General features: G+C 44.3%; 2 protein-coding genes across 2 annotated transcripts in view; both read left to right on the top strand.

The window, feature by feature from the left end:
• The window catches only part of SLC25A43 (solute carrier family 25 member 43), a 41,093-nt gene extending 34,204 nt beyond the window's left edge, over positions 1–6,889 (top strand). Inside the window, exons 4-5 of the mRNA XM_070365800.1 lie at positions 4,276–4,410; positions 5,238–6,889. Of these exons, the coding sequence (XP_070221901.1) occupies positions 4,276–4,410; positions 5,238–5,438 (336 nt within the window). The 3' untranslated portion in view covers positions 5,439–6,889. The remainder of the gene's footprint in view (positions 1–4,275; positions 4,411–5,237) is intronic.
• Positions 6,890–17,596: 10,707 nt separating this feature from the next.
• Positions 17,597–20,022, top strand: SLC25A5 (solute carrier family 25 member 5). Its single transcript, NM_001294326.1, has 4 exons — positions 17,597–17,707; positions 18,671–19,157; positions 19,335–19,475; positions 19,865–20,022. Exons 1-4 carry the CDS (start codon positions 17,597–17,599, stop codon positions 20,020–20,022), a joined length of 897 nt encoding a protein of 298 aa, NP_001281255.1.
• The last annotated feature ends 6,948 nt before the right edge of the window (positions 20,023–26,970 follow it).

The raw sequence follows: 26,970 nt of genomic DNA, 5'->3' as shown, positions 1-26,970 counted from the left end.
AGGGCCTGAGCCTTCGCGTCATGTGTTCAGCCAGTTCCTACCAGCTCAAGAGAGCTGATTATTAAATTGCAGCAAATTTGGGTGCTGGTTAACCTCACAGTTGGTAGCCTGCAATCTGCCATGGTAGGAGTATTTACAACATTGAAATAAAGAAATTCTACAACTCAGGGCTTCCTCCACCCACAGAACCAGTTGTTAAATATTTACTACAATATTACCACTACAGCTTACAGACAGCAGTGAAAATTTTATATTTATTCTCAGTGGCTTTAATAAAGTCATTAAAATATTTTAAGCAGGTGAGTAAAAAGATTTGATTTTTTTTTTAATCACTCTGGCTGCTCTATAGAGACAGAAGGCAAGAAGTCTCAAACTTTTTCTGTCCCAAACAGACTACTAAGGATGCTGCTACAATGGTCCACGTGAACACTGAAGGTGGAGTGAAGGAAAGACATCTGAAAGATTGTTAGGGTCCCAAGATTGACCATAGATCCTGATTCATCACAAATTGACTATAACTGAACCTGTTATATAATTTATGTAACTTGGTTAGTGTTTTTTGTTTTAGTGGTGGTAGGGGATCCCAGGTTGCACAATTATTACCTTGACTCATGACTGGGGGCTTTTTGCTATTTTACTGGAAACCAGCAGAAGATAGATCAATAATATTATCTCATAACAGAATAAGACAGTTAATTTCCTGCATGAGCACAATCTCCTCTTTTTAATATTTCAATCTTCCAGTAGCAAGATGCACTTCAAACCTTGCAATTAGGCTGATTCTTTCTAAGGGAAAGGAAGCTTAATATCTCTTTGACAGCAGTTCTTTCTCAATGGGATAGGAAGGAAAAGAGGCCATGTCAGAACAGTGCTAAGATGAACACTTTAAAGACATTCGCCAAAGACCCCTGACCATTTTTGGCTCCTGTAACTCTAGGCTGGAGACTCAGCTTGTTCGTTTAACATTCCTTTTCTCATACTCTGTCTGTGCTTGGTTGTTATTATACCTCAAGGGGAAGGCCTAACCCCAAAGTTCACCCTTTGCCTTGATGGAAAACAGAAATCCCTTTCCTACAGAGCTGAAATTCTAGTTGGGGGGTAGGAGCAACCAATAAAGAAAATAAGTAATTATACCAACTATGAAAGAGCAAGGAAAGGAGATAGGCCTGGCCACAATCAGTTCAGCAGGGTAATGGAGACAGATGTTAAACTGAGTGGGTAGAGTGGGGAGGTGGGAAGAGAGGAAGTGGAGTCAGCCAGAGTAGACAGCTATTTCAAGAAGTACAGATGGAAAGGGAGAGACATGTCCATCCACAGCTAGATGGATAAGCAAATTATGATACGTCTGCACAATGGAATACGACTCAGCAGTAAAAAAAACCTATTGATGAACACAGCATGGATGACTCTCAGAGGCATCATGCTGAGTGAAAGAAACGCATCTCAAAACAGTTACAAGCTCTATGTTTCCATTTATATGACATTCTCAGGGAGCAAAACTACAGGAACAGAACAGATCAGTGGTTGCCCTGGCCTAGGGTGGGGGTGACTGTGATTATAAAGGAGCAGGAAAATTCTGGGGGCTAATGGAGCAGTTCTATATCCTGATTACAGGGGTGGTCACACAGATCTATACATGTGTGTGCATGTATGCTCAGTCCTCAGTCGTGTCTGACTCTTGCAACCCCATGGACTGTAGCCTGCCAGGCTCCTCTCTCCATGGAATTTACCAGGCAAGAATATTGGAGTGGGTTGCCATTTCCTCCTCCAGGGGATCTGACTCAGGGATTGAACCTGCGTCTGCTGCAGTGACACGTGGATTCTTTATCACTGAGCCACCAGGGAAGCCCATCTATACATGTGTCTATACTCATGTAACTACGCCCAAGCAAGGTAATTTTACTGTATGTTACTTCGGGAACACGAGATTGGGCAGAGTCTAAAAGACAAAGATTGGAGGAAGGAGTTGTTTTTTCATATGGGAGGGACTTGAGTTTATTCATTTACTAAGGGAGGAAATCAGGTCTCTTGGGAAAGGTGGCCAAGAGGAATTCAAAGGTGTGAGATCCAGGGCACCAGTGGGAAGGAAAGATGATCTGTCTTCCCCACAAACTGTGCAACACAACACAAACTCCATCTGGGACAGAGGACACTGTGATGTGCAGGGCGTTGTGTATGGTGAGGTTGGGAAGAGCTACTGGGAGGAATGGGAAACAATGCTTCCAGAGCTCACCCTGCAGTATGATGGTCCAGCGGAGGCTAGAGACCTCAAAGCTTCAGTGGTGCCGACCTGTCCCTTTGTGGATTCATGTTCAACAGCTTGGTGCAGAGAAGAGGTTGGTGGGGAGGGGGGATGGAGATCAGCTGAAGGACAAAGGGCAAGGATTTTAAGACCAGGAACAAAAAGAAGGGCTGGGAGGTCAAGAAAAGGAGGACCATGAAGCCAACAGGGAACTAATAGCATGGGAGACAAGGGAGAGGGCATGTGACTAGATCAGTTAGTGATCCGAATGATTATGGTTAATAGGCATCAGGGAGCGGGGGAGCTGGATGGATGAGGACACTGGTCCAAGCAGTTCTGAAGTGGAGACAGAGGACTCATATGTCAGGTTAGGGGTTTGACTGATATTTAGAATACTTTATACAGAATAGTCATAGCAGGACTTCCCCAGTGGTTCATATGGTAAATAATCTGCCTGCAGTGCATGAGACACGTGTTCAATCACTGGGTTAGGAAAATCCCCTGGAAAAGGAAATGGCAACCCACTCCAGTACTTTTACCTGGAGAATTCCATGGACAGAGGAGCCCAGCGGGCTACAGTCCATACGGTTGTAGAGAGTCCGACACGACTGAGCAACTAACACTTTCACTTTCAGCTCATATTTATTGATCCTTTCCATGTGCCTGACACCAGTACTTTGCATGCACATCTCATTCATTCTCACAGCAGATACTATTCCTGTTTTCTAAATAAGGAAACTGAGGCTCGAAAAGATTAGATGAGTTACCCAGGGCCACATGACCAGTAAGTGGAGCAGCCATGGACTAGAACCCAACCTGTTTGACTCCAAGGTTTATGCTTCTCTGACTAATATACTCTATTGCTTCTCCCACATGGAAAAGCTTGATTCCATCATAATAAAATGCTATATTGACCTCAACTAGACATCTCAGAAACGAACCTAAGTAGATGTATAGCTTGATGTAAATGTGTCTGCATTTCTGAAAGCCACCTATAAGGGGCTGTCCCCCTCACACTGGATGAGTGTTGTCAATTCTGCCTGTAGATGGTATATTGAAAAGTTCTTTCATTTGATCATAAAATTATTTTGTCAAAGGACAAAAAATTACTTTCAGAGATGGGGCATTTTGGTGGTCAGCCAGAATGGTACTGGGAGTGGTGATGAAATGCATGGGGTAACCAAAGGAGTGGGTGGTCAAAGGGGTGTCAAGGGGAGGATCATGGATGCCTATGTCTAGAAACAAGGTATGAGATGGAATGACTACAGATGCTAAAGTTCCCTATGACGGTGGTGACTGTGGAAGAGGGGGAGCTACTAGGTGTCACAGGCCTCAGTGAGTGTAGAAGAGTGGCCAGGAGGCCAGTAACTGAAAACAGCAACGGGTGTGGTTTAGTGCCACCAGCCCCAGCTGAGAGCTTTTGACATGAGAGTGGCCAGGGTCTGGGAACAGAAAGTGGGAGCTGGAAGAATGCCCTTCCCTCTGCTGCCCATTCCAGGACATCTGTGAGGTGGGGAAATGAGCAGCCCCTATTTGAGGGCTTCATAGAGGAGGGATCATTTAAGACAAGGAAACAGAAGGCACTTAAAAAAGATTAAAGTCTCTGTTACAACCTGTTTAATGTAAAACAGTATCCTTGGCAGCTTGCAGCTGTTTGTGAGTATAGTATATGTGTTAAATCCTTATAGCTAATAAAGAAGACAAATGAAAATGAAAAAAAAAAGATTAAAGGCCTGAGAGGTGTCTACCATGTCCAGAGGGTATAGATTGAGAGGCAGTTGTAAGTGTGAAGTGGAGTCCATCCAGAATAGCTGCTTCCTTCTAAGAACAATAGCCCCAAACATGTGAATAGGGTGTCATGGCTTTCCTGCCCACTAATACTCATTCTAAGCCTACAGAAAAGATAGAGTCCTGTGGCGGCCATTTCATCATCATCTTGGCCAGGACACTGAATCTTGAGACCTTGGCTGCTTGACAAAACCATTATTTCCCAGTGACTAAATCACCTCATCCCATCTTCTCTTTCCTACCAGGCTCAGAGCCCCTACCTTCCCCATGGTGGAGGGGTGGATGTCCATTTCTCAGGAGCAATGGACTGCTTCCGGCAGATAGTGAAAGCCCAAGGGGTCCTGGGGCTCTGGAATGGATTGGCAGCCAACCTGCTGAAGGTGAGAGAAGTGGTCAGTCTCCCACTTGTCCGCCTCGCCACTGCCACCCTGTTCTATACCTTTGCCACTCCCTCTGCAGTTTGCCTGCAAACACCTCCTCTAGCACAGAGCCTGTGAATGCAGGCTGGATGTTGGCCCTAAAGAGTGGGGACCCTGTGCAGTGTTGGGACATCTGATACCCCATCCCAGAGGAGCTAAGCATTTAGTGTCAAGGTTCCCAAAATGGAGGTTCATAGACTCCTAAAAGGACTATAACCCCCTATCCTAAAATTGTATGAAAAAATGTGTCCATATGGGCGTATGTGCATCTCTCTGGGGAAAGGATCCATAACTTTTATCATTTTCCAAAAGAACTCCATGACTTTAAAAAAAAAAAGGTCAAGAACTGTGGACTAACCTTGCACTAGTTGGCACAGAAATGATTCCAATCAAGACAAGATTATATTAGGAATTGCCCAGCTGTCCAGTGGTTAGGACTGAGCATTTTCACTACTGAGTTCAATCCTTGGTCAGGGAACTAAGATCCCACAAACCATGCGTGGCATGGCCAAAAAAAGGCAAGTGTATGTTGACAAGCAGTGTTAGATTGTCTACATGCATATCAACCCACACCCAAGCTTCCCCAGGGCAGGCCCTTCAATGGCTCTGCCACTCCTCTCCCCAACCCTCACTGGGCCGGCTTGCATTTTTCCATCTTCCCTGATTCCAAAATAATGACCATGTTGTATTGTCCATAGCCTTTATCTCAGTTTACCCTGATCGAAGTTGATTGCAGATGCATTGATGTTTTAAGATTTTCACATGATTTTCATTTTCTTTCTCTACAGATAGTTCCATATTTTGGAGTTATGTTTGGCACCTTTGAGTTCTGCAAGAGAATCTGTCTTTACCAAAATGGTTACATCATGTCTCCTCTGAGCTATAAATTGACCCCAGGGGTGGATCAGAGTTTGAAGCCCCAGGAGTTACGGGAATTAAACAAGTTCTTCAAAACTGGACAACTAAAGTCTAAAAAACCAACTCTTTAAAACTGAATGGAACTAGAGGTGCATTGATTGAAGGCGTGTTGCAATCAGAGAGGAATGTAGCCTCAGAATTGTGCACGCATGGAGTAACGAGAGGGTGCTCCTGTCTGCTGCTCTTGGAAATGAGAAGATTCGGCCATACCTGAGCTCCAGAGTGATGGCCCTGTGAACACCTGCACCACCGTGATTTTATAACAAAACCTAGCAGTAATGAAATGTACAGTTTACACTCTGGATATAAATAGGCAATGTCAGTCAGTCAGTTCAGTCACTCAGTCATGTCCAACTCTTTGCGACCCCATGGACTGCAGCACACCAGGCTTCCCTGTCCATCACCAACTCCCAGAGCTTGCTCAAACTCATGGCCATCAAGTTGGTGATGCCATCCAACCATCTCATCCTCTGTCCTCCCCTTCTCCTCTTGCCTTCAATCTTTTCCAGCATCAGGGTCTTTCCCAATGAGTCAGTTCTTTGAATCAGGTGGCCAAAGTATTGGAGCTTCAGCTTCAACATCAGTCCTTCCAGTTAATATTCAGGATTCATTCTCTTTAGGATTGACTGGTTTGATCTTGCAATCCAAGGGACTCTCAAGAGTCTTCTCCAACACCACAGTTCAAAAGCATCAAATAGTTGAAAAGCATCAAATAGGCAGTGTACAAAACACCAAAGAAAGGGCCTGGCCATGACCCCTCAGAGCAACGTGCTTTTGAAGTGACTGGGCAGACAGCATGCTGGAGCTCTGCCACAGGCTCACAGGCTCACAGGCTCACTAACCCACAGCAGCCTAGTTTCACCCAGATTCACTAGAGACTTCCCGATCCAGTCATTCTAGAACTCACAATCCTGGCTGACTTTGGAGTGCACGCACCATGATGTAAATTATGCCTTACCAGAAACTAAATGAAAAGCATTTAACATTTAAAAGTTACCACCGTCATAGTAGATCCAGCCTTCTTTATTTAAGTTTGAAGCCTTCTTGTGTTTCTAGAAGGTAGTTTGTAGCATAACTGCTTCGTTATGCCCCAGAAAACCTTCTTTCAGTTAGTCATTGTATAGTTCAAATGGCCTGAATTCTCTGCCTTTTTAGTTTGCTTTGCAAGCCTACCCAGAAAATAAATTATTTAGCCAACTTATTCTCACAGCATGTCCCAGTTGCCTAGAGAGGATCAAATAGAACATTTGACACACACACAGACCCACAATGTAACTAAAAAAGCACTTTGGGCTAATCATGTCTACTAGATTTTTTTTAAATCAAATTTTGGGTTTATTCTACCTTGGGGATTCTATGTCAAGTTTATGTAATTGTACCTTTTGAATAGCCTATCTATGCATTAAAAAGCAATATCTAATATTAAGTTGTTAATTTATACACACACAGAAAGAGACTTTCAGTATGTTGGAAGTATTTTTCCCTATTAAATTTATTTTCCAAAGAAAAATTATGTGTTGGTCATTTATTATTAATTTGAGTTAGAAAATTATTGCTATATACATACTGGCCAAAATCTTTAAACTCTCAGAAACTTGTCCTATTGAAATATATCAAAATAACTCATTTTTTCAGCCACTGGGGCAGACTGTGTTTTATGGAAAAGAGAAGTTGATACACACAAGAAAATCTCATCTGTAGCCCAATCAGTTACAGTTTCGTTTCAGTTCAGTTCAGTCACTCAGTCATGTCTGACTCAGTTGACTGCAACTCCATGGATTGCAGCACTCCAGGCTTCCCTGTCCATCACTAACTTCCAGAGCTTGCTCAAACTCATGTCCATTGAGTCAGTGATGCCATCCAACCATCTTATCCTCCGTCATCCCCTTCTCCTGCCTTCAATCTCCCAGCATCAGGGTCTTTTCCAAGAAATCAGTTCTTTGCATCAGGTGAGTTTAGAGGTGACAGGTGAGTTTAACAGATTCTTAACCCAGAGTGAATAGTTCATGTTAGTTACTCTTGATTTTCCTTGAGGTGAACAACTTTTTAAAAAATTCTGAAAGCTGTAAAAAAATATTTTTAAAACTCTAGTACTGTTCCTAAAACAAATTTCCAACTTCTTGTATTTTCCCAGAGGTATGAAGGAAGTGTTCTGCTTTTCTGCTTTATGGTTTGCAATGGGCTCCACCAAACTGGGCTAAGTACTTTGGGAGGATTATAAAGATATGTGATGCAATATTGAGCCAGGAGTAACTTCTAGTCTTCAGGAACAAAACATACCTACACATATGAAATAACTATAATTACAAAGCAAATACAAGCAAGGGCATGATAATATAGCAGCAACCGTTAACAAGATTACCAAGGAGCTCCATAATTGATTCACTCAGTGAATCAGAGATTTAAAGTATAATCGAAAAAAACAAGTCTTTTTTTATATGGTGGTGGTGGTTTAGTCACTAAGTTGTGTCTGATTCTTTGTGACCCAATGAACTGTAGCCTGCCAGGCTCCTCTGTCCCTGTGATTTCCCAGGCAAGAGTACTGGAGTGGGTTGCCATTTCCTTCTCCAGGGGATCTTCCTGACCCAGGGATCTAACCCAAGTCTCCTGCAACAGTTATTATTTATTTGGCTGCTCCAGGTCTTAGCTGTGGTACGTGGGATCTTTGATCTTTGTTGCGGCATGTGGCATCTTTAGTTGCTGCAGGCAAACGCTTAGTTGCATCATACGGGATCTAGTTCCCTGACCAAGGATCAAACCTGAGCCCCCTGCATTGGGAGCTCAGAGTCTTAGCCACTAGACCACCAGGGAAGTCCTGGGAAGGAATGAGTCTTATATTACATTTTGAAGGAAGTGAAAGGATAATAGTTGGTGAAGAATAGGTTGAGGGGAGAATATGTTGCAGGCTGAAGGTAGCGTATGTGGTATCACAGAGGTGGAAGGAAGCAAAAGAGTGCGAAGACTGGCTTCATGCATTCGTTCAATGATAGCTTGCACTCTGGGCATCATGATACACCAGGCAGCTCAGGTCCTTGCCCACGTTCTAGTGAGGGGGGCAGTCAAAAACCTAATCAACAAGTGAGGTATAGATTGTAATGTTATGAGGGGAATAAACAGGGTGCTCTATTAGAGAATTACATGGGAGGTAAGGAAAGTATTTTTAATCAAGGAGCCAGAGAAGGCCACTATGAGAGGTGATATTTGAAATGAGACCTGAAAAATAAAAATGAATCAACCACATAAGGAACTAGGGAGAACAGAAGGTGCAACAGTGGTACTGGTAGTGGGAAAGGCTGGATGAACGACAAAGAGGTGAGCACAGCCAGTGTGGTGAGTGAGAACGGATGAGATGTGGCTGGACAGAGGTCCAGGTCATATGCGGCCACTGGGGCCATACTAAAATGTTCATTTCTAAAATAAATGAGTAAAGTTAGTTTAATTCTAAGTGCAGCAGGGAGTTATTGAAGGCTTTTATGCAGAGATGCTATATAATCTGATTTTCATTTTTGAAATATCCCTCTGGTTGCTATGTGGATAACAGATGGGAAGAAAGCAAGGCTGTGAGTAGGAAAACCAGTTAAGAGGCTACTACAAAGCCCAAGTAAGAAATGATGACTTATGGGGAATTCCCTGGAAGTCCAGTAGTTAAGACTTGGTGCTTTCACTGCCATGGGCCCAGGTTCAATCCCTGGTCCAGGAACTAAGATCCTGCAAGTGACATAACCAAAATATTAAAAAATTTAAAAAAAATTTAAGCGATGGCTTGGACTAGAAAGGTGGCAATAAGGATGAGAGGAGTGAATAGGTTCAAAATAGATTTTTCAGTTTGGGATCAGCAGTATGTGCTGAGCAATTGAATGTAGGGAATAAAAGAAAGAAATCAAGGATGGCACCTAGGTTTTTCACTTTTGACTTATTAAAAAGGTAGATAATGTTGCCATTTGCTAAGGTGGAGAAGACTGGTGGGGGCCCAAGTTTTGGTGGAAAAGGAATTAAAAGTTCTGTTTTGGACATGTTAAATTTGAAATGCCCATGAGACATCCAAGTAGGCAGTTGGCTGGACCATAGGCTGTTCATTTAATTGTCCAAACCAGTTGTGGTAGACAGAACAATGAACCCCCCATCAAGGGTGTCCACACCCTAATACGTAAGAACCTGTAAATATTTACCTTACACAGCAAAAGGGACTTACATGATTAAGGATAAGGATACTCAGATGGAAAAACTATTATAGTTTATCGGGGCTTCCCAGGTGGTGCTAGTGGTAAAAAAACAAAACAAAACAAAAAAAAAAACTGCATGATCCCCTAGAGAAGGAAACGGCAACCCACTCCAGTATTCTTGCCTGGAAAATCTCGTGGACAGAGGAGTCTGGTGGGCTACCATGGGGTCACAAAAAGTCAAACATGACTGAAGCAACTTAGCACTTAGCATCTTGGTAGGCCCAGATAAAGTGGAAGAGGAAGGTGGAAGACAGACTCGAGGTTGCAAAATAAGGCAGAAGAAATGGGGAACAAGAAGGACTTGGCTGACTTTGAATACAAAGATGCCCAAGAGCCAGGAAATGGAGATTTCAGTCCTACAACCACAAGGAATTGAATTCAGCCAACAACCTGAATGAGCCAGGAAATGGACTTTCCCCCAGGGCCTTCAGAAAGCACTGCAATCTTGCCAGACACCTTGATTTAAGCCAAGTAAGACCTGTGTGAGACTTCTGACCCCTATAACAGTTAAGATGATAAATTTGTGTTGCTTAAGCCACTGACTTTGCAGTAATTTGTTACAGCAGCAATCAGTTCAGTTCAGTTCAGTCACTCAGTCGTGTCCGACTCTTTGCGACCCCAGGAATCACAGCACGCCAGGCTTCCCTGTGCATCACCAACTCCCGGAGTTCACCCAGACTCACGTCCATCGAGTCAGTGATGCCATCCAGCCATCTCATCCTCTGTCGTCCCCTTCTCCTCCTGCCCCCAATCACTCCCAGCATCAGAGTCTTTTCCAATGAGTCAACTCTTCGCATGAGGTGGCCAAAGTACTGGAGTTTCAGCTTTAGCATCATTCCTCCCAAAGAAATCCCAGGGCTGATCTCCTTCAGAATGGACTGGTTGGATTTCCTTGCAGTCCAAGGGACTCTCAAGAGTCTTCTCCAACACCACAGTTCAAAAGCATCAATTCTTCGGCGCTCAGCCTTCTTCACAGTCTAACTCTCACATCCATACATGACCACAGGAAAAACCATAGCCTTGACTAGACGAACCTTTCTTGAAACAGAAAACTAATATACCAGAACATTATTGATAATTATGTCAGGATACAAAGCAAACCTGGGCTGTCCTGGCCAAACAGGACAAGTCTGGAGCTCAGGAGGGAGTGGTGGCTGGAAGTAGAAATTTGGGTGTGGTCAGCAGATAGATGGCATGTAAAGCCAAGAGACTGAATGAGACAACCAAAGGAGGAGATGGGAAGAAACTCCTGGGGGAGGAGGTGTGTGTGCTAAGTCACTCCAGTCGTGTCCCACTTTTTGCGACCCCATGGACTATAGCCCACTAGGCTCCTCTATCCATAGGATTCTCCAGGCAAGAATACTGGAGTAGGTTGCCATGCCCTCCTCCAGGGGATCTTCCTGACCCAGGGACCGAACCCACAACTCTTAAGTCTCCTGCACTGGCAGGCAAGTTATTTACCACTAGCACCACCTGGGAAGCCCTGGGGGAGAGGGAAGCAACAAGAAATGACATTGAGATGTTAGCTAAGGAAAGGCCTCGAGATGTAGAGGAGCTGGAACTCTTGTATTCTGCTATTGGTACAATCATTTTTAGAATAGTCTGGAAATTCCTCAACTGGTTTAACATGGAGTTAACCATATGACCTAGAAATTCCACTCCTAGGTATCTACCCCAGAGAAACGAAAACATATATCCAAACAAAAACTTGTACAGGAATGTTTATAGCAGTATCATTCAAAAAAGACAAAAAGTGGAAATGACCCAAATGTCTATCAACTGATGAATGGCTAAACAAAATGTTATATAGACATACAATGGAGCTACTTAGCAATATAAAGGAATTGACTATTGACACACACACAAAACACATGGGTGAATCTCAGGGTGTATATATACACACATATATATATATATATATATATATGTATATACACACACACACACACATATATATACATATATATATAAAGTGAGAGAAGCCAGATGCCCCCATCCCCAAAAGAATGGTATCATACTATATGATTCCATTCATATGAAATTCTAGGATATGCAAACTGATCTATAGTGATAGAAAGATTAGTGGTTGCTTGGGGAGGGATTACAATGAGGTTCTAGAAAAACTGTGGTGATGGATAGGTTCACCATCTTACCTGCAGTGATAATTTCATAGGTGTTTATGTATGTTAAAAGTTTTAAATATGTAAGTTTCATTGTATATAATTATACCTCAATAAGACTGATATTTTGTTTTATCTGAAGCAGTTATCCAAGGCTGGAATATATCAAACACTTTCTAAGTCTGCTCAAAGGGGCCCAAAACAAAGCCCTTGGGTGAGGTGGAGGGGCTTCAAATGCTAAGCTGCGGAGTTCAGGATTGATCCACTAAGCAGAAGAGAGTCACTGGTTTCTTGAGCAACATAGGTGATGTGATGAAAACTGGATGTGAATAAGATTGTTCGAGAAGCTGAAATAGAAATGAGAGATTAAAGACAGGAAGACTGGCCAGCAAATGAGGAGAACTATTTTCTCCTTCACTATCACACTGGTTGGGCGGTTTGGTTTTTTGTTGTTTGTTTGTTTGTTTGTTTCAGCTTCAGGCTTACAGGATATTAGTTCCCCGACCAGGGACTGAAACTGGGGCCTTGGCAGTCAGACTTCTGCCAGGGAATTCCCAAGTGGCTCATGTTTTAGAAAGTCGTTTTTTTGTTCAGTTGGAGTCTACCTTCATGATACTTCTACCAGCTGCCATTGATTCCACACAGGATGTCTAATTCTCTTCCATCTGACAGTCCTTCAATTAGGAAGAAAGTCATGATGGCCTTCCTTCACCCAAAGCCCTTTCCCCGTTAAATATCTCTTATTCATTCAGCCATTTCTCATATGACATGATTTGAAGGCACTTCACTTTCCTAACTGTCTTTTTTAAACATGTCCCAATTTGTTAATGTCCTCTTAAAATGGCATCCAGAAGTGAGCACAAAGCTCTATGGGCCAACAGAAGAGCCCCAAATGGGACTGAAAGTCCCCTGATTTGTTCATGACCATCATCTTGACCCATCTCAAGACTCATTAGCATTTTTTGGCATTGCCAACTTACAGTCAACTAAAACCCTCAGTTCTTTTTCACACATGCTCTAGCTCCTTATCCTTAAATGTCCTGCACTAAACAGAACATTAGAAACCTTTATTGTGGCCCCTCCCATTTTATAAGCCTCTGTTTATTCTGGACTTTAGCCCTTCTGACTCAGTTCCTAGAGATTTGTGATACTCTTTAGTCTTTGTCCTTGGAAGTCATCTATATACGTACTTTAAAAATTTGAGCTCATCAGAGAAGAATCTGGAAGGACAGCTTAATTTACTAAATATCTCTCCTTTTTTAATTTCTCATTGGAATTTTTGCAAATTGTATGGATCTGAATTTTATCTTTGGAATCTTTCACCCTCCTGAGCTATCTTTCTATTTGGAGTTTGAACAAGAGATCATATTTATCTTTTCTTTGATCCTTTTGACTTTTAAAACTCTCTCTCTCTCTCTCTCTCTCTCTCGCTCACACACACACACACACACAGGTTAGTTAACCTATCTGACTATGCCCAGCATTCCTTTGTTTAACAGATCCAGATCAGTCAGTCTTGGTCTGTTTCCTTATGATTCTTGTCGCTTTCACTTTACAATGAGATCTTCCTTACTTATTATCAGGAGTAAGCCTAGTTTAGCAATTTCCCTCATTGCTTCTTCAGTTTTCTGAGAACTATAATTATCAGCAAGAGAGTCAAGTATTTATCAGTGTGTTGCTATCAGAATAATGAAACCTGTAGCAGATACTCAGATGGTTTTTGTCTCTGATCAACATTTCTCCCCAAGATGATGACTTCATGAAGTACTATTCATAGCTTTTATCTATATGGGCAGTCTCTTGTATGCTTTCACAATGACAATCACTTTCATTTCTCCCTTTCATTTTCATGGAATGCTTTTCACCCTCCTACCAATGAATTACTGGCTATACTTTCTTGATATATTACTACTCTGCTCTCCTACATGGTATCTCTCTGAACCAGGTTTACCCTTCTTTTTACTGATGCCAGTCAGAAGTCCCATTCTACCAAGTTTGAACAATACCTAAAAAATTGTCTTTTCTTGCTTGTATTAACATTTTGCATTCACTTTATTACTCATATGGCGGGTGTGTGAGTACACAGATAACTGAGGCATTAAGTATCATTTCTGACCTTCTTCCTTGTTTTTTTCTGAGAGAGTAGGCACTGCCTTAGCTCTGTTTTCTCTTCCTTAATTCTATGTGTATACTACACAACTTCCAGAAACATAGTAGTTACTAAGAGCTTCTGCTATGTTTCAATGAAGGCATTTCTTTTTAATGAATTGACTAGTCTATATCATTATCAACATCATCATCATTATCATTGACATTAGTCCCTGTTTCCCTGGACTCTTGCTCCTGGTTTCTTTTCTTTTTCCTCTTTTTTTTTTCTTTTGACTTTTTAATTTTTTTAACTTTCAGAAATAAAAATGTTGCCCACACACACACACAAAAAAACAGTATAAAGAATTTCCATGTATCCTGCACTCAGCTTCTTCAAATGGTAACATTTTACATAACCATTGTAACTAAAAATAGTTGGTAGAATATTATTAACTAATCTACAGATTATGTATCCAAATCTCACCAATAGTACCACCATGTCCTTTTTCTGATCCAGGATCCAATCCAGGATCACACATTGTATTAATCTGTCTTTCTTCTTAGTCTCCTTTAATCTGTGACAGTTCCTTAGTCTTTCTTTTTCTTTCATGACCTTGACACTTTTGAGAACATCCAACTCCTTTAAGTACACCTGGTCATAGGCAACCAGGAGAGCTCCAGCTCACAGTGGATTCAGCAAAATACCAAGTCATGGCATGGAGTCACTCTTAAAAGTATTTCACCTTTAGTAAAACTACACTTAAGCACCCAAAGACGACTGCTGCTGCTGCTGCTGCTGCTGCTAAGTCACTTCAGTCATGTCTGACTCTGTGCGACCCCAGAGACGGCAGCCCACCAGGCTCCCCTGTCCCTGGGATTCTCCAGGCAAGAACACTGGAGTGGGTTGCCATTTCCTTCTTCAATGCATGAAAGTGAAAAGTGAAAGTGAAGTCACTCAGTCGTATCCAACTCTTAGCGACCCCATGGACTGCAGCCCACCAGGCTCCTCTGCCCATGGGATTTTCCAAGCAAGAGTACTGGAGTGGGGTGCCATTGCCTTCTCCAACCCAAAGACTGAGAAGGGGCAAATTTTACGTAATTATTTGATCATCTTTTTGTGGAGAGTGAAATATAACAGAACAGTAAATGTGGAGATCCTTGAAACAGTAAAAGAGCTTTGGAGTAGAATATGGCAGACACATCATGCTCAATGGAAGTAGCAGATGTGGCCAAGGAAAGGCTAAAAAAGAAAAGGGTACATAAGTGATAGCGAGCTGGGTCAGAGTAATTAATATTTGAATAAAAATGCATTCATCAGAATGTCAAGAGTTCAGACTAGAAAGGTTTTGAATTGTATAGTGAAATGCATTCTAAAACCACCTACCTCTAAACAAAATGCTGTTGATGTTTTGTTTTCACTGTTCATTCTCTCACCAGTAGAGGTAGACTGGCTATCACTTTCAGAGAACACACTCTATCATTGAAACTGCACAGCAAGGTCATTTCTGTATCCAGCTGCATTTCTATTATAATCAACTAATGAGAACCAAGTGGCCTCTCCAGAACACTGGTCAAAGATAGCCCCCAGGATCAACAAAGCTGGAGTGAAAATTGCTCTTCTCTGAACATGTGCTGTGTGTGCTCATCACTTTGGATTGCTCGGGTTCATGGAAAGACTAACGAATTGCAAAGTATACTTAGAGGAAGAACCTGACATGCCCAGAGGAATCTTAGAGTTGGGTCCTTTAACAGGCAGATCTGGAGAAGGTGGGAGAGGGCAAGAAATTGAGTGGCATGCCATCTATGTTTTCAGTGTGCTGGGTACCTAGGGCTCAGCTACAGTGGGTGTTTTCAACAGTTATTTTTGTAAACATGGCTGTGATGATTTAAACATAGGATTTGTGAGGGCACCTTCAGCTTCTGTTCTGAATCTGAGGAAGGGCATTCAAGCTAACAAGTAGGTTTGTAAGGACATGTGTGGCAAACGTTTTCCCAGTGCAGAGATTAAGGGAGTCAACAAGCCCTTGTCTCTTGACAACAATGGGTGTCAATCTAGTTCTGTCGATTCCTCTAAACTTTTCTGGAGATTAGCAATCCATTCAATGCAAGAGTACTTTACCTGGGCCCAGAGACCCAAATACCAATCTAGTTCACACAACCCCTTAACCTTAACGATATACCCTCTATGCTTTGGCTTCTGGCTCAAATAAAACCCTCCAGCCCAGTCCTTTTGAATGTTCCTCTGCCAATTCCCAGCAAGATCTTTGCTAAACTGCTTTTGCAAACAGGGGTCTGGGGCACGTGGACAGTGTCCCAGCTCTGCTGCTCCTCCAATTTCCTCTGGCTTCACCAGCGGTCCCATCACTTCATGGCAAATAGATGGGGAAACAGTGGAAACAGTGGCTGATTTTATTTTTCTGGGCTCCAAAATCACTGCAGATGGTGATTGCAGCCATGAAATTAAAAGACGCTTACTACTTGGAAGGAAAGTTATGACCAACCTAGAAAGCATATTAAAAAGCAGAGACATCACTTTGCCAACAAAGGTCCGTCTAGTCAAGGCTATGGTTTTTCCAGTGGTCATGTATGGATGTGAGAGTTGGACTATAAAGAAAGCTGAGCGCCAAAGAATTGATGCTTTTGAACTGTGGTGTTGGAGAAGACTCTTGAGAGTCCCTTGGACTGCAAGGAGATCCAATCAGTTCATCCTAAAGGAGATCAGTCCTGGGTGTCATTGGAAGGACTGATGTTGAAGCTGAAACTCCAATACTTTGGCCACCTCATGCGAAGAGTTGAGTCATTGGAAAAGACCCTGATGCTTGGAAAGATTGAGGGCAGGAGAAGGGGACGACAGAGGATGAGATGGTTGGATGGCATCACCGACTCGATGGACATGAGTTTGGGTGGACTCTGGAAGTTGGTGATGGACAGGGAAGCCTGGCATGCTGCGGTTCATGGGGTTGCAAAGAGTCGGACATGACTGAGTGACTGAACTGAACAGAACACCGGCAAAGTTCCAGGCCAGGGCCAGACGTAGGGTGAGGAGAGTGAGGCACTTGCCCGGGCGCCAAATGTTAGCGGACACCAAACAACTCAGGAATCAAAATGAATGATTCTTTTTAATGCACCATTTAAAAAATCTAAAGGAATGCAAAAATCCTTGATGAACAACATTTCAAATTTCTGAATAAAGACAGGCTCCCTTCTTGCACTGGTAGGGCCCTGCCTCACTTGCCTCACCCTCACCCTAGCCCTGGGGCTCCAAATAAACTTGATTTACAAAAACAGGCGACCAACCAGCGCGCCACAGTTTATCTATATGAGTTTTTAAAATACTGCATTCAATATTATTTCTCTTGACAACCAAATTTGGGTAGTGGGGGGGGATGTTGTTTGTTGGTTCTTTGGGGTCCCCTTAAATACCGCGCCTCACCCAGGTCCAGGCACACCGTGACCTCTCCCCCTCCGCGCCCCGGGGCCTCCCCTGGGGTCCCGCGTCCTGGTCAGGTACTCTGGGGCCGCCGCCTACTCGGGCCGGGTCAGGTGCTACGGGCGAGCCCTGGCAGCGCGGAGGGCGGCCCCTGCCGCACTCCTCGGCTCCTCCCTCTGCGCGCTCAGCCACTCAGCGGCCCCGCCGCCCCGCGCGCAGAGGCTCAGCGCCCGCCCCCGACGCCGGCCGCCCGGGCGCCGGCTCCCCCTATATAAATCAGCCATTTGCTTCGCTCCGCCCCAGAGCCCCGGAGTCCAAGCCGGTTCCTCGCCGATCTTTTAGTCGTCCGCTTACTCTTTCCTTCCAAGATGACAGATGCCGCCGTGTCCTTCGCCAAGGACTTCCTGGCAGGTGGAGTGGCAGCGGCCATCTCCAAGACCGCAGTCGCGCCCATCGAGCGGGTGAAGCTGCTGCTGCAGGTACGTCTCGGGATCCGAGAGCCTGACCAGGAAGTGGGGGGAGGGGCCGCGCGGGAAGCGGTGGTCCCAGGCCTGGGGGGGAACCAGCCCTCGTGATCTGCCCAGGGAAGTGGCAGCGTGGGAGCAGGGGTGGCCGCGGGGTAGGACCAAAAGCCAGACTTGAGAGAGGTGTTTTAGTGATCTGAAGTTCAGGATCTCGGAAAGGGTCGGGGGCGGAGGGTGGGCGGAGGAAGACCAGGGCCTGGGCATCCCAGAGCCAGCGAACTCGGATGGGGCAGCCCGGGAGTGACTGACTCCCGGGCCTTGGGGTCAAGGGCGAAGGCGCTGAAAAGGGGGACACCTGCCCGTACCGAGCACGTCAGGGTCGTGGCAAGGAGATAACAGCCTGGGGGAGGCCACGCGGCCGGTGGAGCGGCCTCGCAGCCGGCAGCCGCGCTCAGACCGGCCGGGCCGGAAACCGGCGCCGGGAAGCGCGTGTCCCTTGTGCTTCTGCCCCCGCGCAGCCGCTGGCGCGTTCCCGCGGCCTGGTGGCGCGCTCTGCTACTCCGGCTCTAGAGGGCGCGCCCGCACAGGCTGACGGGTGGTGGCCCTCGGGTCACCTCCAGGAGCAGGGGACCCGAGCGGGAGGGAAGCTGCTCCCAGGGACCTTAGGCGAAGACCACAGTCACCAGGGTGACCGCGCCTGACGTGGGACTCGCCCTAATGTCTCTGAACCAGGGTCTGAGATAATGACCTTTCTCCCAGGTCTAAAGGTCACGGCTCCGCTTGAGGGTGGTACCTCCTCACCCAAAGGGGTGGAGGTTTAATGCTTCTAGCTGTGATGGTGGCAGAAGGTTAGGAGGGTCCCACCTGTGGGACCCAGAAGACCAGACTTGAGGCAGGCGGGAGCCAACTAACCTTTAAGGGTGTCCGTTGAGATGCTGTATTCTCTTCACTTCTCGTGATTATCACTCTTTCTGTCAGGTGCAGCATGCCAGCAAGCAAATCACTGCAGATAAGCAGTACAAGGGCATCATAGACTGCGTGGTTCGTATCCCCAAGGAGCAGGGAGTCCTGTCCTTCTGGCGTGGTAACCTGGCCAATGTGATCAGATACTTCCCCACCCAGGCTCTCAACTTTGCCTTCAAAGATAAATACAAGCAGATCTTCCTGGGTGGTGTGGACAAGAGGACCCAGTTTTGGCGCTACTTTGCAGGGAATCTGGCATCAGGTGGTGCCGCCGGGGCCACTTCCCTGTGTTTCGTGTACCCTCTCGACTTTGCCCGTACCCGTCTAGCAGCCGACGTGGGCAAAGCTGGAGCTGAAAGGGAATTCAGAGGCCTCGGTGACTGTCTGGTTAAGATCTACAAATCTGACGGGATTAGAGGCCTGTACCAAGGCTTTAACGTGTCTGTGCAGGGTATTATCATCTACCGAGCTGCCTACTTCGGTATCTATGACACTGCCAAGGGTAAGTTTGCCCGTGGGCTTCAGAACTGTCCGTGTGAGAATGTTTAAAGGGTTGTCTGAAGGCAGCCAGGGTCACCCCGTACAGCCCTTTGTGTGCAGAGATGTTGGGGGTGGGGATGTGCAAAACAAGTGAGGAAGAGTCTGCTTACTGGTGAAAGTGTCTCTCTCCTATTCTCAGGAATGCTTCCAGATCCCAAGAACACTCATATCTTCATCAGCTGGATGATCGCACAATCAGTCACGGCAGTTGCTGGGTTGACTTCCTATCCATTTGACACTGTGCGTCGCCGCATGATGATGCAGTCAGGGCGCAAAGGAAGTAAGTTCCACTGGAGCAGAAGATACAGATGTGGGCATGGCACATGGGCACCCATGCCTGCCTTTAAAAATGGCAATCTGTTGAGATCCCAGGTGGGGTTGATTGGTCTGTGGCCACTGCACAGACTCCTTTCAGCGGGCCCTTTGGTGCCTATGCCTAAGGGGGCTTGCCTGGTGTTAGAGGTTAAGGCCAGCAGGTTGTCTGCACCTCCCTGTTGTCCTTTAGTCACCATGTTAAGACTGCAGTATTGGCCACACTAATGTGTAAATGTTGGATTTTGAAAAACTGACGATAGCTCTTAGAGGTGGGGCTCTGGGTTAGTCTAGTTAAACTTAAGGACTTTTCACCTCAGCCTCGGGTCACCAACCCTTTGTCTTTGTCCTTTGCAGCTGATATCATGTACACAGGCACGCTTGACTGCTGGAGGAAGATTGCTCGTGACGAAGGAGCCAAAGCCTTTTTCAAAGGCGCGTGGTCCAATGTTCTCAGAGGCATGGGCGGGGCGTTTGTGCTTGTCCTGTATGATGAAATCAAGAAGTTCACCTAAGTTATTTCCTAGTTTTTCTCCTGTGACTAGGCATGTTGTATTATATAACATATCTTGAGCATTCCTGACAGACTGTTAACTGTCTATTTATCAATGGCAACTATTTACTGGTTGAAAATGGGAAGCAATAATATTCACATGACCAGTTTTCTCTTAAAGCCATTTCCATGATGACGATGGGACCCAATTTTTTTATTCAGTCACTCCTGGCAAATAACAAATTTGAAGAAATAAAAAATACCTGGAATAGTTTTGTTTGTGGTTTATTTTCATTTAAAAGTACATTAGATAATTTAGTAAGGGCTACATTTGAGTAAATGCTACCTGTTTAATAAATGCTGCAGTATATCCTGAGGTGATGAGCTTTCTTCTAAAACCAATCTTCAGCCATCCACTTAGCAAAGAATAGCTTGTCTGTGTGACCCATCGACGTTGCAGACCCAGAGCAACCGAAAACTGTTGGTCCATTGCCTGTGGACAGTCACAGCTGATGAGCTTTCTCTAAAAAGCACTCTGGACCCACCTTTCCTATCTTGTGCTTATTAATGAAGAAATACTAGCTGAATTTTACACTTGAATTTCATCTCATTTCATGATGAAATTCATTCTTCCATGAGTTTTATCTCATTTAAACAAAAGTGTTATAAAGTGGTGCTAGTGTTAGTCCCTGGAGAAGGCGATGGCACCCCACTCCAGTACTCTTGCCTGGAAAATCCCAGGGGCGGAGGAGCCTGGTAGGCTGCAGTCCATGGGATCGCAGAGTTTGACATGACTGAGTGACTTGACTTTGACTTTGCACTTTCATGCATTGGAGAAGGAAATGGCAACCCACTCCAGTGTTCTTGCCCGGAGAATCCCAGGGACGGGGGAGCCTGGTGGACTGCCGTCTATGGGGTCACACAGAGTCGGACACCATTGAAGTGACTTAGCAGCAGCAGCAGCAGTGTTAGTCCCTCAGTCATGTCCAACTCTATGACCCCATGGACTGTAGCCCACCAGGCTCCTCTGTCCATGGAATTCTCCAGGCAAGAATACTGGAGTGGGTAGCCATTCCCTTCAGGGGATCTTCCTGACCCAGGGATCAAACCCAGACCTGTATTGCAGGTGGATTCTTTACTGTCAGCCACCAGGGAAGCCCATAAGGTGGTAACAGCAATTTTTGTCCAATTGCCTTCCCTCCTCCATCTTCACCTGTCTCAAGTCAATCTAATCCTGTTCAAAGCAGAGGATTAGAACTGGCATAGTTAGGCAGTGCTGAGATGGCAGTACTGTTAAAGATTATGGAGAGAGCTGCCAAGAACTCAAATCTCACTTTTCAAAAAGGAAACCACATCTACATTTTGGTTGGCATTTTAATCAGGCCAGTTAATGGAGGATGCATGTTTCTTTTGGAAAAGTCCTTCCTTGGGATCCACATGAGAATGTGTTTGCAATTTCTGCAGCTCTTGTAGCCTCAGAAATCCAGGGATTTTACCTGGAACATGAGGTTTGTAGGAAGCACCATGGCCGGCAAACCACAACATTCAAAGTAGAAAATGATAGGTAATCCACTGGCACAGGTGAAAGTTCCTGAGGAATGCGACATACACTAGCATGTTTACCTGCCACTCGTAGATAGGGTCTGCACAGCAGGCGTTACTGCCCACAGGTTCCTAGTGCTTTTTGTTACGTGCCACCTGGCCAAGCACCTGAGTCAACACATGTACACATGTCAAGTTATATACCTTAAATATACACAATGTTTTTATATAATGGATTTATCCCTGACCTTCAGTGATACTGACAATAAAAAGTATCTTACTAAAGTTGCTTAAAAAAAAACCCACAAAACTACTGGTATCAAGCCTGAATTCTGCCACAACTGTGCTGTTGGGGAAGTTAATTTCAAGCCTCAGTTTTCCTCATCTATAAAATGAGGATATTGATAATGCCTGCCTTTGAGAGTTGTTTCAAGGATTAAAGAAGGAGATTCCATTTCGTTCCCTGGGTCAGGAAGATTCCCTGGAGAAGGAAATGGCAACCCACTCCAGTATTCTTGCCTGGAGAATTCCATGGACTGAGGAGCCTGGCGGGCTACAGTCCATGGTGTCACAAAGAGTTGTATACGACTGAGTGATTAACACTACCACCACATCTACCATAGAACATACATAACGTTGTAAGTGGTAACTATGATAATTATTAAGAGACAGTTAAGATTTCAGGGGCTCCAAAATCAGAAGTACCTGGATTTGAATCCCAGCTCTGCTGCTTACTTAACTGTATGGCCTTGGGCAAGTCACTTATCCTGGGTCTCAGTTTCCTCATCTGTAAAATGGGGATATAACAGTGCTAGCCATATTTCCTTGGGGTCTAGGGAGTGAGAGTTAAGTAACATAAAGCATGTAAAGCAATCAATGTAGTGCCCGGCATCTAGCAAGCTCTCTGATGTGAGTTTTTCCTAATTAGACATCCATTTTGTGGAATGAAGATCTGCCTAAGCAGAGAACTACTTAAGAATGAACTCAAACTCACTTCTCTTTTCTCTGTAACAGCCTAGATATACTATTTTGTGTAGGATTTATGTAAAATAAACTTCAGATTGGGTCTTTTTTCAGAGAATTTGATCCTGAAAGGGGATAAGAGGCTCTTCACTTAGGGCTGCAAACCATAATACAAGAGAACCCAAGCCCCCTTTATGGTTATTACAATAGATGTGGACTCACTGAGCTGGCAGCTATTAAAATAAACCTAGGACCAAGCGTTAATGATCAGAAAGAAAGAAGTGGTGCTTCCTACAATTGGGTGGCTGACATAGATGAGGTGTGTTTTTTTTTTTTCCCTCTTTCTATTCTTGTTGTTCAATGATTTCTGAAATTTAATTTAAAGACAAAGTGGTTTTAATCTCTCCAAGCTGTGCAGGATAGTGCTATAGAATTCATTATGTCCATTATGCTCATGCGAACATTGATAGTACACAATCTTAGCAACCCCCTAATTTATGCCATTGTTTTGTTACTATTCAAAGCCTAACAGAATCTGTGAAGCCCAATTCCAGGTGAGAGAGCCAGTATACAGGTCAGCTTGCACACAGCCTCGCTCTCCATTCCAGGGGCCACTCGGCTCAGTCACTGGAGGCAGTGCTCCGGGTGCTCCGACCACCACCGCTGGATAAAGAAACCAGGAGTGTCTTCCCACAGGGGCAGTTGTGGATGGTAAGTCATTTAAGCCATTATTTTGTATTAAAAGAGATGTGGATATGTTAGTGAGTCTATTGCACAATTTGAATGCATTTTAAAGCTGTAGAAAGAGTTCTGGCACTGCCCTCAGACCCCAGGGGGAACCCTTTCAGCCTCCTCTGCCATTACAGATACTAAGGTACAAAAAAATTTTAAAGTACTACCGTGCCGGCTGCTAGATTTTCACGGGTCCGTGTTCCTGTGGTACATTTCCTTTTTCCTAGGAGGTTTGTAAGCATAGTATTTCTAATTTGTATTGGGGGTTTTTAACACAGTTAGTATCTGTACATGGTCCTCAAAGTTGAACATTAAAGATATAAAATGAAAAGTAAGCATTTCCTCTGTCCCATCCCTAACCCCCGTCTTCAAAAGTAACCATTATGAACAGTTTCTTGTCTATTGAAACAAAAAAAAATTTGTAATGCTTATTGTTGTGAGAGTAGCTGATTTGTTTTTTATTTGAATCCTATTCTGACGGCTTGGATTCAAAATGGCATGATTCTTTTAGACCAGTGTCAGACTCTGGGGACCAGGACTTACAGATGCTGTCAGAGGCAGGAGGGTGGGGAACGGGTAGTTTCTGGATTCTGAGCAAGGATTTCTAAATGTGATTCTTTATTAAAACCTTAAAAGGAAGCCAGTATTTTCCTTTGCGGTTTTAGCTTTGGTTGCTGAGTGACCTGGGGGCAAGTCACTTTTCACATCAGAACCTTAATTTCTCCTTTAAAGTTCCTTCCAGTTGAGATGTTCTCTGGCTCCATCATTTTTACATAAAGCAGAATCAGTGAAAGGACTGGGATTAGGTGATTTAATCCTCCCCGAGAACATTTTAAACTATTTAACACAGTTGAAAGTGAGTAGTCTCTGACTCAGAACAGTCATTTGCAGACTGTGTGGGTGGGTTGGTGTTGGCAAGTAAAATTACAAATGTAAAGATTTACATTAATTTTGAGACCAAGAAGCTGAGCAACAAAATTACAGCTTGGAGTTTGGGTCAAAGGAGGTTTGATTTACCTCAAAATAGTTAATATCCGTCTTTTCAAAGCCTCATCTTATTATCTGTAATATGCACTTTGGTATGCGAATGGCCATATATTTGAACAACAAATACGGGATGCTACAATTTCTGGACACAAAAAAGTACCTTGTGTTCTACTCAAAATTTTTGGAGGAGCTTTCCCATCATTTCAGCCATTTATTTGGTTTAAATGCAGGTGCACAAGTTCAGATGCATGGTATTCTTCTTAGCCAAAGGCTTAAAAGAGCCTTTGGTATCCCGGCAACAAATATAAACAACATTCAAGTGACAGATTGGGCAGTATTTTCACTATACCCTCTTCAGAGACACAACTGAGTTACAGGCTAAATAATCCATGACTGTCAGTTGAAGAGAGGTCCCCATCCTGGGATTTCATTTCCTTGGGTGACTTTTGTAATGAGGGGAGGAAATTTAACACTGTTGAGATTTAAGGGAACTTCTGGGATCTAATCACAAGACACGTTTCACCCTCTCTAATGTTTTCACTCCCACAATGGAGATGGTTGTGGCCATTAACACATAACCAGGGCAAAGTCTTTGCTAGACCGCTATTGACAGATCAGCTTCCTAGGGCTTCGTGTTTAGGAGTGCAAAGGGAAACGCTTCTGTCTAAATGAGTTTCCAATGCCCTGCTGGGTGAGGAGCAAATGTACTCTCTCCTGATGGAGAGAGACGTGCCAAGAACCTAACGATGCTTCAGCCTTGAAGCCACCCATTGCATGGGCCCCTTCCCAGCCCTGAGAGGTGCCACAGCAATATATTCATTTGGTCATTGGGTTTTGTAAAATGTTCAAAAGATATATTTGTGTTTTTTAAAAGGGAGTACCCAAATAATATAATTATATAAACTGATATCCCCACAAAACCTGCATCTAAGCCTGCTGGTGGAGCTGGAATAGATGAAGGAATTTGGAGGCAGCCCTGTACATGAAGGCAGAGGCATTACCCAGGCCTGGGACTTCCTTGTCACCTGGTCTCCTCACTGCTCCCCATCTTCTTGCCCAGGACTTGCTCATAAGACTCTTCTGGACTGGAGGTCTCGTTTTCTTTTTTTCTTTTCTTTTCTTTTTTTTTTTTAATTCAAGTATAGTTGCTTTGAGGGCTTCCTCGGTGGCTCAGATGATAAAAAATCTGCCTGCAATACGGGAGACCCAAGTTCGATTCCTGGGTGGGGAAGATCCCCTGGAGAAGGAAATGGCAACCCACCCCAGTATTCTTGCCTGGAGAATTCCATGGACAGAGGAGCCTGGAGAGCTACACTCCATGGGGTCGCAAAGAGTCAGACACAGCTAAGCAACTAACACACACACAACACACACTGTTGCTTTAACATGTTGTGTTAGTTTCTGCTGAGGCCTCATTTTCAAAGACCAAACTTTCTCACTTGACAGCTCTCCAATTTTCACCTAACTGCTTTCTGCCTCAGTTTCCCCACCTATCATACACAGATAACAACACTACCCCATGAAAATTAACAGGGTTAATATGTGTAAAGTGCTTAGAACAATGTGGACACCTGCTTTACACAATTTTGCTGACTGTTACTGGGCTTCCCTGGTAGCTCAGTGGTAAAGAATCTGCCTGCCAATGCAGAAGACATGGGTTTGATCTCTGGGTAGATCCCCTGGAGAAGGAAATGGCAACTCACTCCAATATTCTTCCCTGAGAAATCCCATGGACAGAGAAGCCTGGTGGGCTACAGTCCATGGGGTCACAAACAGTCGGACACACCTTAGCAACTAAACAACAACGACTGTTACTGTTTTATTGGATGCCTTAAATGAGTTTTGTTTCATCCATGGGAGACTGATGTAATGGACTTATCCCTGACCTACAGATTTCTAAAACAGTCACGAAAATGCCACATGTCCCATAGAAAGTGAATCTCTCTCTCTCTCTCTCTCTCTCACACACACACACACACACACACACAAAGAAAGAAAAGGTTGTAACAAAAGAAAAAAAAAAAAAAACACTTGGAATGCACTGAATAGGAGTGTGTGGCTATGGTGGTAATCCTGAACTCTCAAGTTAGAGCACTTATTTTACAATTCTGGTTATTTAAGGGAGCAGAGGCCAAAAAAATCCATCCTGCCTCACACCCAGACCCCCACTGCCCTGCTGGCCCAGGAGCACTATGTGATCACCAGGGTTCCCTTTGTTCTTACAGTATTTCGAGGAATCCACAAGGTCCCTGCCTGATTACCCAAGTCTATGATGTGACTCCCTAGGGAAAGAAGCTGCTGGGGAGAGGCCACACTGAGACCTTTGGAAGCAAAAGATCTCCTTTCACTTTTGCAATTCAGTTCAGGACTTGAGTCCCTTTATTAAATAAAAACTGAGCCTTGTAGTGGGCTGACCCTAGAAGTGAAGGTTGGAGGCTGGGGGCTTGGACTTCTGGGTAAAAGCGTGCTGCTTGCCAGTTAGGATAGAAAGCTGGGAGTTTGGTTACTGAAATTGTAATCCCACTTCAGCTCCCTGCTTCCCTGTCTCTGTTAGGTCACATCAGAGCTCATCATGGATTAGTCCCTCAGTCTGTCTACCAGGAAAACTGGAGATCAACTTTTCTTGTTTGGGTTACAATATCACTTTCATTTATTTACTTGTTTTTGGCTGGATCTCTGTTGCTGTGCATGGACTTTCTCTAGTTGCGGCATGCAGGGGCTACTCTCTGGTTGCAGTGCGCAGGCT

Source organism: Bos mutus, chromosome X (genome assembly GCF_027580195.1).
Source record: "Bos mutus isolate GX-2022 chromosome X, NWIPB_WYAK_1.1, whole genome shotgun sequence".
Classification (NCBI taxonomy): domain Eukaryota; kingdom Metazoa; phylum Chordata; class Mammalia; order Artiodactyla; family Bovidae; genus Bos; species Bos mutus.
Note: the sequence above shows the minus strand (reverse complement) of the source record. Positions and strands in the feature narration are given on the sequence as shown.